This window comes from Bubalus bubalis, chromosome 7, assembly GCF_019923935.1.
Source record: "Bubalus bubalis isolate 160015118507 breed Murrah chromosome 7, NDDB_SH_1, whole genome shotgun sequence".
NCBI lineage: Eukaryota > Metazoa > Chordata > Mammalia > Artiodactyla > Bovidae > Bubalus > Bubalus bubalis.
Genome location: NC_059163.1, coordinates 46065518 through 46078150, shown reverse-complemented (window position 1 = coordinate 46078150; position 12633 = coordinate 46065518). Strand labels below are relative to the sequence as shown.

The following is a 12633-nucleotide window of genomic DNA, read 5'->3' as shown; positions in this document are numbered from 1 at the left end:
TTTCTGTTTTGTATTTCTGAACAGGAAAGATATGATCCGCCAAATGATGATTAAAATATTTCGCTGCATCGAGCCAGAACTGAACAACTTGATTGCATTAGGAGACAAAATCGACAGCTTTCACTCCCTTTACATGCTGGTCAAAATGAGTCATCACGTGTGGACGGCACAAAACGTGGACCCTGCTTCTTTTCTCAGCACTACATTGGGAAATGTTTTGGTGACTGTCAAAAGGAACTTTGACAAATGTATTGTAAGTTGGGTTTTTTTTTTCCCCAATAACTTAGAACTCTTAACCATTGTAAAATATCTATGAGTGTGCATGTGTGTGTGTGTGTGTGCGCGTATGTGTATATATATATATTTAAAAGATTTCCAGCTTTCCACCAGGGGATCTACTGTTCATATCCCCCAAGCCTTGAAGCAGGTATTGGCTGCAATATACAGGAGCAGGGTTAGTTGGATGGTGCTGTGCCAAGTAGTGTCCCATCTACACTGTGAATCATGGCAAGTTCTGGAGTAGCTGACATAGAGGCAGCAGTTATTACACTTGAGATCCACTAAGTAACTGAAATCCCAGTTGACTGATTAGTGACCATAGATTTAATGAAACAACTGGAACTTGAATTTATTGTTTTTCTTCTTTTAACATATTACAGTAGGATAATTAATATTTGGATTATTTAAATTAATTAAAGTCTTTTTTTTTAGTTTAATAGCTTTAATCATATTGCTTTAAGAATAAATTGTTCTTATGACAACTTTTGGCAGTTATCATTTTTCTCCTTCTAATAGGAAAAAAATCATTAACTTTATTTTTTCTGTTAGGTTTCGGTAAGCTCATAGATATGAACAGGATTGAGCCAGCTTCTAAAAAGAGTTTCATTTTATTAATATATTTAGTATTAATATGTAAAAGTAGGTATTTATCATCTGAATTATTCTACTATGTAACCTCTAAATTAAATCCAGTGCTTGAATAGCCATAGAATAATTAGTGAGTGAAAGTCGCTTAGTCATGTTTGAGTCTTTGTGACCCCATGGTCTGTAGCTTGCCAAACTCCTCTGTCCATGGAATTAACCAGGCAAGAATAATGGGGTCGGTAGCCATTCCCTCCAGGGGATCTTCCCAACCCAGGGATCGAACCCAGGTCTCTCTCTTTGCAGGTGGATTCTTTACCAGCTGAGCCACCAGGGAAGCCCATAGAATAATGAGAGAATAATAAAAATATTAAGGGTAATTAAAATCCACATCATCTTTTATACTTTTTAAAAATAATATGTACTGATTTCTGAAAGTTTAAAAGCCATCCGTAGAAACTTAAATGTCACCTCAACAGACTTGTTAACCCTCCTTCCCCTCCAAATGATTACACTGGCATTTGAAATATTATGAAATTTGGCCACTTATCCTCTTCCCTGCTCAGCTTTCTTCAGAAGTGATGATAAACCTGTAAGGTCTGATTGTAAGCTGATAGCCAAAAGGAAAATAAAGAATTACTAAAGTCTAAGATAATGAGTCCCATGTGACATAGAATAAGAATAGCTAGAACACTAATCATGAGAACACTATACATTTTTAGAATATGAAGATTTTGTTGCTCTTATCAGTGAAATAAAACTATTATATGAAACTTTAATATAATCTCTCTCAATCCAGTTGAATGTAATTATTAAAAGTGTAAGATGTAGTAGTGTCAGGTAGATGTAGACATGGGTTCAGATGAAGCGCTTAGCACATTGCCTGGTACAGAACAAGGGCTCGTAACTAGAGGTGTTGGTGGCAGTAGTGCGAGTGAAGTCGCTCAGTCGTGTCTGACTCTTTGCGACCCTATAGACTGTAGCCTACCAGACTCCTCCATCCATGGGATTTCCAGGCAACAGTACTGGAGTGGGCTGCCATTTCCTTCTCCAGGGGATCATCCCGACCCAGGGATCGAACCCGGGTTTCCCACATTGTAGGCAGATGCTTTACCATCTGAGTTACCAGGGAATAACAGTAGTAATAATAGTTTGCTGAAGAATATTCATGTTACTCTCAAAACTGGGAAGTGAAGAAATTTAGTAAAATTAACCTAGACAAAGGTATAAAGTCATGTTTTTTTCCTAAATTGCATGTATTTCTGAAAGATTTTGGAGAAGGCAATGGCACCCCACTCCAGTACTCTTGCCTGGAAAATCCCATGGACGGAGGAGCCTGGTAGGCTGCAGTCCATGGGGTCGCTAAGAGTCGGATACGACTGAGCGACTTCACTTTCACTTTTCACTTTCATGCATTGGAGAAGGAAATGGCAACCCACTCCAGGGTTCTTGCCTGGAGAATCCCAGGGACGGGGGAGCCTGGTGGGCTGCCGTCTATGGGGTCGCACAGAGTCAGACACGACTGAGGTGACTTAGCAGCTGAAAGATTTACCTTTTGTCACTAAAGGGAGAAGGATGGTTCCTTCTGTTGGTTGTCATCAGTCTGTTTCTTATTTTAACTCAAGTCTTTTCACAGTGTCCAGTCAGTTGTGCTCAGTAAGTGTTACATGTTTTGGTACTTGGGACAAGATCTGGACCTGAGGCATACCTTGAAAAAGTAGTGAATGGTTCTGTGTGTATTGAGCCAAACAATGAATGTCAGACAACTGCAGAAAGTGGAATAGATAGCATCTGAGTTTAGTACTTTCATCTGGTGGCCAAGCCCAAAGTGTTCTTCAAGGAACAGGGCTAAAAAGATTAGCCTACCAAGAACTAGAGATAAAATTAGAAACATATCAAGTACTACCAAGCTGGACACTGCACTCCAGTACATTTCTTAGCTGCATTTACTTTGCTTTTCAGGATTCCTCACACTATAGTGATGTGGTTTTGTACTCTTTAACCTTTGAAAATGATATGATGTGGGTGTCTCTTCCTTATTGTATATTCTTGCCTTCTTTGTCATAGATTAATTAACCATAGAAGGATGGGTTTATTTCTGGGCACTCTGTTCCATTGATCTACATGTCTGTTTTTGTACCAGTACCATATTGTTTGATGACTATAACTTTGTAGTATAGTTTGAAATCAGGGAGCATAATACCTCTGATTTTGTTCTTCTTTCCTGAGGTTGCTTTGGCTATTATGATCTTTTGTGTTTCCATACAGGTTTTAGAATTATTTGTCCAACTTGGATTCCTTTTATTTATTTTTCCTGTCTGATTGCTCTGTCTAGGACTTCCAATACCATATTGGACAAAAGAACAATTACTTTTCTAATCTCTACATGTCATATGGTTTTCAGGTTATACCCCCAGAATCTCAGCACAATGAAATTTTAGGTAGGAGTTGAAAATGATTCAACACTTTGGCAATGTACTTCTTACTGGGGATAGAACTAGATCCCCTGGAAGTACACAGAATCATAATTGATTATTTTGAACCAAAGTGTCTATTCTGTCTATATGTCTACTTGTACTTTGTATCCATCTTACACAATACTTTGCTATACAGATTTAGAGTAAACAACTAATAGATACATGGAAAACTATATAATGCAAATCCACAGTAGAAATACCTGTTCTCCTTCTCTGTTCTCATACCCCCAAAATATAGAACTTCTCTATCCAAACAAATTTTAGGCTGTTGAGATTTGGAAATGATTGTGGTTCTCAACTTGACTATATAGCCACCAACCAGAAATAATCTTGAAAGATCCTGTGTGTGCTCTGGTATCTTCTACCCTGCCCCAAAATGGGCAATCACTATATACTTACCTTTTATAAATGATAGAAGTGTTCATTGGTTGTTTTTACTTTAAACAAAGACCTGACGTTCACAAGCTTTGAATGCATTTTGTTTTGAATAATTTGGATTTTTTCCCTTGCTTTTAGTTTCTTAAATAATATATATGTACTTTTTAATCTCTAGAAATAGTTTTTCTTGGTTATCCATATTGTATTAATCTTTGATTAGTAAATGTCCAAAATGTTCTAGGTATTACATCATGCCTTTGTGGTATATATATTTGCTTTTAATTGTATGTTGTTTCTAAGTTGCTTAGCTATTTTTCTCCCTTGTTTTCTGCCTAACTTTAGAGTAACCAAATAAGGCAAATGGAAGAAGTAAAGATCTCAAAGAAGAGTAAAGTAGGAATTCTCCCATTTGTTGCTGAATTTGAAGAATTTGCTGGACTCGCAGAATCAATCTTTAAAAATGCTGAGCGTCGCGGAGATCTAGATAAAGCATATACTAAACTTATCAGAGGAGTATTTGTTAATGGTAAGCTTTTGTTACATTATGAGGAAGTTTTTGGTGGTGGTTTTCCTTATTTCTGGTATTTTTGGTTGGTTGTTTTCATTATTTCTGATTAAGTTAGAAGTTGGGGGACAGATATGTTCATTATTTTCCATAGTCTATAGTCTTTTTTGTTTTCTGAAATTAAAGATTTCTTAAATTTGAAAATCAAACAGTACGTAAAACCCATTTGTATTTACCAGGAACTACTTATATTTTAGGGTTCATATGGTCTGTCTACTATGTAAATTTGAAATTCATTTTTTAAACACAAAAAGGACCTTGTGGATTACATTTGCATTTTAGCAAGAGTCTTCTTGAAATGATCAACAGTGATGTCTGTATGTGTGTGTGCTTAGTCACTCAGTCATGTCTGACTCTTTGCAACACCATGGACTGTAGCCCACCAGGCTCCTCTGTCCATGGGATTTTCCAGGCGAGAATACTGGAATGGGTTGCCATGCAATCTGCCAGGGGATCTTCCCAACCCCAGGATCAAACCCACATTGCAGGTGGATTCTTTACCATCTGAGCCACCAGGGAAGCTCAAGAATACTGGAATGGGTAGCCTATCTCTTCTCCAGGGCATCTTTCCGAGCCAGTAATTGAATCTGGGTCTCCTGCATTGCAGGCCAATTCTTTAACAGCTGAGCTACCAGGGAAGCCCAAATTAATGCTAAAATAGTGTAATTCATCATCTATGTCACATCATACAGTTAAGTTACAGAAACAGTGTGGATGTGTTTCATTTGAAATAAATGATCTGACTGCATCAATTCAGAAATTTTTAAAGCTAAAAAAATGACAAAAGTAGAATTATCTCAACAGTTACAGATAATACATTTTTGGTGGAAACAGATTTAGGGGAAAGATGATAAATTATATGATTGAATGTTTATATAGTTGATATTTCTTTTAAAATTCAAAGTAGCTTTGCTTTGTCTGATTATAAAGTAGTATATGCTCATTACATACCCCCCAAAATCAGCAAACTGACTTTAAAAATCAAGAAGAAAGTAAAGGTAATTTGTAATCTCATCATACAAAGGTAACATTTAATTTTTACCTGTCTAAACTTTTCAATATATCTCTCTCCCTGGTATATATGCACATATGGTGTGTTCTCTAATTTTAAAATGTTTTATCATACCTTACACACTGTTTAGGAACCTGCTAGACTCTATGATTCTAGTGTCTTTCCTTGTCTACTAATATAGATAACCATAATCACTTTTAATGATTACATAGAGTTCCATCTATCATTATTTACTTAGCAAATCTTCTGTTACCAGGCATTTGGTTTGTTTCCAGTTTTCTGTATATTTCTGTATATTGTCCAATAATTTCCCTAGGATCAATTATTAGAAATAATTACTGGGTCAAAAGTTTTGTGTCTGTTGAGTTTCTGCCAAATAACCACACAGGAAGATAATACCTGTTTAGTCCTTTGAGCATTTGGTGAAAGTTTCTATCACATCTGCCTCGATACCCAGTATTTCTTGGTATGATCAGTCTTGTTATCTTTCATTAACCTAGAAGGATATAAATCAGTTTTGCTTATGGTATGTTTTACTGTGTAAGAGCTTCCAGATTATATGTCAAGTTTATTCATCTTTCACTTTATGACTTCTAAGTTTTGGGCCATTCTTAGAGAGTTCATACTGTCACAGAATTATTTTTTTAATCAGGTTTATTTTTCTTAGTACTTAAGATTGCATTCATTTATTTGCTTTTAACATTTTAAGCAGCTGAACAATTTAGAATTTGTTTGGCTAAAAGATGTGAAATAGGAATCCAAATTTATACATATATATATATATATATGACTGTTTTAGAATGATATTTTATTTAGGTTTAGGTTGATCCTTCAATACAGTATGTTTTATTTGATTAAGTCCAGAAATGTGCTTACTTCTTAAACTTACAAATGAAAAAAATTATGTAATTTTTCCATAACTAAATGTGGTCATATTCATACCAGGGCATTGTTATATTTTTTCCGTTTTTGTTTTAGTGGAAAAAGTAGCAAACGAAAGCCAGAAGACCCCTAGGGATGTAGTCATGATGGAAAACTTCCACCATATTTTTGCAACACTTTCACGTTTGAAAATCTCATGTCTAGAAGCTGAAAAAAAAGAAGCCAAACAAAAATACACAGATCACCTTCAGTCTTATGTCATATACTCTTTAGGACAACCTCTTGAAAAACTAAATGTAAGCATATTTTCATTCAGTATATTTTTCCTGGTTTTGAACCTGTGTTTACATATGAGTAACACAACAGACATTTAAGTTTGCTCATTCATTGGTACAGGAGGATAAGGAAGGATGGACTGAGATACTGAAGTTGCTCAGACACTGCTAGATGTTTTATATATATTATTTCTTTTAATTCTTATAAACCATGATGTGGGGTAAGATAGCATTATCCTTGTTTTACAAATGAAGAAACTGAAGGTAAATAAAAGGTTATAATAATTGATAGGTAGCAAAGCAGGGGGATTAACCATATTTTTAGCCTTTTCCATTATACCAGTCTTCCATTTCTTACTTCATAAATGGCTTACCTTTATCCCTAGCTCAGATGAAGATTTTGAAAACTCTATCAAGATATAAAGAAAATAAAAAATCATTTTATTAATTGCCTTTTCTTTATCCTTCCTTTCTTGATTTGTCATTTCCCAGAGCAGATCTGATCTTTAAACATGAGAAATGGTAGTTTTAGAGAACTTTGCAACATAGTAGAATCTTAAATGGACCCTTCTAACAAATTATGTCCACAGTGTGATTAGTCATCTTCTATGTTTTGAAATTAGAGTCAAATAAAAATTGTCTATCTGTTGTCAAGCAATTCAAATGCAGAACCAGTGCCTTATAAACTGAAGAACAGACCGATATTCCTTTAGGGTACAGGGTCTGTCTCAGACCTAAAGCCTGCATGATACGTAACTGCAACATAAAGGAACTTCCTTTGAAATCAAATTTAAAGCAGAAACATTGATAAATCCTTTATTATTTAACATTGTTATAGAAGCTCTAGCCAGTGCAGTAAGACCGAAACATAAAGATATATAAAAAGAGAATCATACTGGAGTGGACTGCCATTTCCTTCTCCAGGGAATCTTACCAACCCAGGGATCAAATCCGTGTCTCTTGAGTCTCCTGCATCTGCAGGCGGAGTCTTTGTGACTGCGCCACCAGGGAAGCCCTCAGGGTTATAATTACGTGTATAATATGTTGAGGTTATTTTATCTGGTAAAGTAAAATAGGTTTTTTAACCTAGTCAAGATATATATATATCAAAAACAATTTGTTTCCTATATGTTATAATAACCAATTAAAAATCTGTATAGAAAAATAAATAAAAATCTGTGTAGAAAAAAAATTTTAAATATCCAGAACAGATTTGTCTAAAAAATTATTATTAAAAATGTAATAATTTAATGAAGAATAAATAAATAATTGCTAAGAAAATTTTAGAGAATAGTAGTGAGGGGATTTGACTTGTATTAAATCCTGTTGTACTCTAGGAAAGACTTGCCAATCAATATGCATGTTAAAAAACAAATTACACTTACAAGGCAACCTGAGAAGAATATAACAGCACAATAGTCAGTATACTTAATATAAAAGACCTTTTTAAAATCAATCAGGAAAGGATTCAGATCCCAATATAGAAATGGTATGAGTTCTGAATGTACTTACTGAGCATATGAAAAGCAGATAAACTTCATTTCTAGCTGAAGAATATTGAAATAAAATGACAAACAAACCTTTCTTACTTTTTTTTTGGCTATACCACTCGGCATGTGGGATCTTAGTTCCCCCTCCCATCCCTCCACAGCATGATCCAACTCATGCTGTCTGCATTGGAAGGGCAGAGTCTTAACCACTGGACTGCCAGGAAAGTCCCCCCTTTTCACTTTTCAAAATGACAAAGATTTTTTTTTAATTATGATAATGCTGATGATAGTATGATAAGATAAAATAGTCTCATATACTGCTGACAGAAATATAAAGTGATTGAAGTTTTCTGGGAAGCAATTTGTGTATATGAAGAATCTTCAGAATACTTGACAATTACACTCCTCAACTGAGGAATTATAGTCCTAGAAATTTATGCTGGACAGTCATCAATAATGTGGGTAAATACCTATGTATGAAAGTTATTTATAACTGTATTTATAATAGATTTTGTTTTTGATGAATAGATTTTGCCAACTTCAAGAAAAAAAGTAAAAAATATTAAATACTTAATACTGGAGGAATGAATAAACATAGTATAGTCATTGGATGGAACGTGATGCAGCCATTGAAATTTATACTTTGGGAAAAACATATAAAATATTAAATGAAAAATATAGCATACAAAATTATAATCTCATTTTCATACTCACATCAAAAGACTAGAGGAAAATCTAGTCTTTTGACAGTGCTTATCTCTGAGTAGTGTGATAATAGCTGATTATTATTTTATCCTTTATATTTTCACACACTGATTTTTACACAGTGGATATATACTATTTTATAATCAGATTTTTTTTTTTTTTAATTTAAGTGGTAATGAGAGCCGTTCTTAGCCATTGTTTCTTTTCATTTCCTTGAAGCATTTCTTTGAAGGTGTTGAAGCTCGGGTAGCACAGGGTATAAGAGAGGAGGAAGTGAGCTATCAACTTGCATTTAACAAGCAAGAACTCCGAAAAGTTATTAAAGAGTATCCTGGAAAAGAAGTGAAAAAAGGTCTCGATAACCTCTACAAGAAGGTTGATAAACATTTATGTGAAGAGGAGAACTTACTTCAGGTATGCTTTAGTTCTGTAAAACTACCTAGATTGAACATCCTTATATATATCTATTTCCCCCGAAATATTCCTCTAGAAATGCTATACATTTTCTAATTTTAGTGCAGGAAAAAAGCGCCATATAAAATGCAGACAAGATTAGTAAATTGTGAGGAAGAAAGGAATATTTATACAAGTTTATATGGTTATCTCTGTGTATTTTATATTTCTGTTGTAACGTTTTGAGACATTAAGTTGTTTTGCTTTTGTTTGGGGATGGGTTTTTCATTAACTTTTTGTGTTTTGTTTTAGTTTGGAGGGTAGTAAGGGAATGGAATGGTGTATGGTACAGTGGAGTGATTCTGAGCATAGGAGCCTGGATATGGGTTCATAATCTGCCTCCAGGTAAAGCTACCTGGTTTGGAGCAAGTTAGTTAACCTCTCTGAGCCTCAGTTTCCTTATTTGAAAAGCAGAAATAATACCTCTACTCTGTAGGTGGGCACTAATATTATTGCCATTGCCATTTTATACATGTGAAAATCAGAGCTTAGAGAGGTAGAGTAATGTGACCATGATCCCATACTTAGTGTATGATAGAGTCAGATTTACACCTCAGTTAGAGATGAGTAAGAATTTCTCTGATTTTAGCATCATGGAAGGCTTCATGAAGGAAAGCATTTATGTTAGTCTCTGGAAGTCAGATATTAACAGATAAAGTAGAAGTGGCATTCCCAGTGGAAGAAATACTGTGAGTTAAAAGAAGAGAAGCAAAAAGTATAAGTAAAGCTGTTTAGTAAAATAGTCTTAAGCTATTAGGAATTTAAGATTTGTGACGCTTAAGATTTACAAGGAAAAATCCTAGAAGACACTCTTTGAACTGGCAGATAGAAATGGTGTTCGTTCATAGTACCCACCCTCACCAGGTTGTCATGAGACTTAATAGAATAATACATACATAAAGCACTTTGTACTGTACTGATATGAAATAAGTTGAATAAATGTAACCTATTGATATTACTAATATGTCAGTGTGTGTGTGTCAAATTCTGTCTTGATAGTTGTCTAAAATTTATTTTTTTATGGGACTGTTCATTCGTTTACTTTTTTTACTGAAATATAGTTGATTTACAGTGTTGTTGATTTCTGCTTATATCTGTCGGCATTTTAATTTCCACTTCCAGATTATAGAATCCTTTGATTGCTCATGATTAGTCTGACTCATCTTGGTGTCCTCCATGTCATCAAGAAGTGTTTTGCATCGTTAATTTTAGATAAAGAAATTAAACTTTCATCTGATGTGAAATTTCAATTAATCCTTAGTCTTATTTCATACATAATTGTACATAGCCACATCTGTGTTGGATATTGGAACAGATACAATAACAGCTAAAATGTAGTAAACATTACTGTGTCGAACACTGTTCTGAGCACTTTACATACATTCACTCATTTAATCTCATTTGAACCTGTGAGGAAGGTATTATTATCACTACCCAGTTTACAGATAAGGGGCTTGAGACACAGAAGAATGGTCACTTGAGGAGTTAGGAATCTCGTTTCAGAATGTACATTCTTAACTGTTGTTGTTCAGCTGCTTAGTCCTGACTCTGTGACCCTATGGACTGCAGCACACCAGGCTTCCCTGTCCTTCACTCTCTCCCAGTTCAATTCAGTCCCTCAGTCGTGTCTGACTCTTTGCTACCCCTTGGACTGCCCAGAGTTTGCTCCGATTCATGTCCATTGAGTCGATGATGTTACCTAACCATCTCATCCTCTGCCACCATCTTCTCTTCCCACCCTTAATCTTTCCCAGCATCAGGGTCTTTTCCAGTGAGGCAGCTCTTCGCCTCAGGTGGCCAAAATATTGGAGCTTCACCTTCAGCATCAGTCCTTCCAATGAATATTCAGGGTTGATTTCCTTTAGGACGGTCTGGTTGGATCTCCTTGCAGTCCAAGGAACTCAAGAATCTTCTCTAGCACAGTTCGAAAGCATCAGTTTTTTGGCACTCAGCCCTCTCTATGGTCCAAGACTCACATATGTACATGACTACTGGAAAAACCATAGTTTTGACTCTACAGACCTTTGTCAGCAAAGTGAAGTTTTTGCTTTTTAATATGCTTTCTGGGTTTGTCATAGCTTTTCTTCCAAGGAGCAAGCATCTTTTAATTTCATGGCTGCAGTCACTGTCCACAGTGATTAACTGTTATGCTATCCTAAATGCTTAGAATATGTCTTGACAATATTTCTACATTCTTGTTTATGTATTATTTCCATTTGTAGTTTAGTGACTCTTATTTTCATTGTTTATAGGTGGTGTGGCACTCCATGCAGGATGAATTTATTCGTCAGTACAAGCATTTTGAAGGTTTGATAGCTCGCTGTTATCCTGGATCTGGTGTTACAATGGAATTCACTATTCAGGACATTCTGGACTATTGCTCCAGCATTGCACAGTCCCACTAAACCTTATGAAAGAAGAAAGGATAAACAAACAGTAACACTCTGAGTACACCAGACACTATTCAAAAATACCAAGCAACCATTTTGAGAACTCAGACTTGAAGTTTTACGTATCACTTAATGTCAAATAAATGGGCAATGCGTGCATGCTCAGTTGTGTCTGACTCTTTGCAACCCCATGGACTATAGCCCACCAGGTTCCTCTGTTCATGAAATTTTCCAGGCAAGAATACTGGAGTAGGTTGTCATTTTCTTCTCCAAAATGGGTAATACCATACCACATATATTCAAGAGCAAAACTACCGACCTATTTGGCAGTTTTATTCGCCCAGTAGGTTGTGTACTAACTTAAAGCATTTATCTCATCATAAATGCCTTTATCATTTTCCTATGACTAAACAGAAAATTTTCCTTTATTGTCTTGCTTCTTGTATTTGGGAGTGGTCATCTTATGTAATTCATTGAGAGTTCTTCAGCTTTCAGTAATTCAGTATTGATTACAAATCATGTAACTACTAAAATACTGTATCGAATTTTTCCTTCTGAATAACTAATGTATATATGGATAAGGCTCTTGTGAAGATCAGTTGTAAACTTGAATTTTGATGATCACGTGATTGTGTGTAACAGTCTGAAATACATTTTCCAAAAAGTTGAAATGTGGTAATATTATTCTTAAATTTATCATGTGCTTCATTTGTATGAAAGAAAATTCTTAAAATCAATATATAAGAATTATTACATGTCATTTACCATAAAACATAGTCAGTGGTACTCAGGACTGAGAATCACTGCCATAAAGAGACTCGTGTCCTTAATGCATAAACACAAAGACCCTATCAGTACATTGGCTTCATTTTTTTTTAACATTTATTTTATTTTTGGTTACATCAGGATCTTCACTGTAGCCTGTGGGCTTCTCTCTAGTTATGGCACTCAGGCTTAGTTGTCCCATGGCATATGGGATCCCAGTTCCTGGACCAGGGATCAACCCACATTCCCTGCATTGGAAAGCGGATTCTTAACCACTGGGCCTCTAGGAAAGTCCCTCAGTACAGTTTTAATCGCAAAAAATTGCAAATAATCCAACTTTCCATTAATAGTAGGTGGATAAATTAAGGTATATTCATTAT

The 12633-nt window shown here is 35.2% G+C and overlaps 1 protein-coding gene across 9 annotated transcripts in view; it reads left to right on the top strand.

The window, feature by feature from the left end:
* Window positions 1-12159, top strand: part of EXOC1 (exocyst complex component 1) — a 54432-nt gene extending 42273 nt beyond the window's left edge. For all 9 annotated transcript variants that reach the window (XM_006058333.3, XM_006058337.3, XM_006058335.3 and 6 more), the window contains 5 exons: window positions 25-253; window positions 4059-4242; window positions 6272-6471; window positions 8865-9059; window positions 11351-12159. In XM_006058333.3, coding sequence (XP_006058395.1) covers window positions 25-253; window positions 4059-4242; window positions 6272-6471; window positions 8865-9059; window positions 11351-11503 — 961 coding nt within the window. In that variant the 3' untranslated portion in view covers window positions 11504-12159. The remainder of the gene's footprint in view (window positions 1-24; window positions 254-4058; window positions 4243-6271; window positions 6472-8864; window positions 9060-11350) is intronic.
* The last annotated feature ends 474 nt before the right edge of the window (window positions 12160-12633 follow it).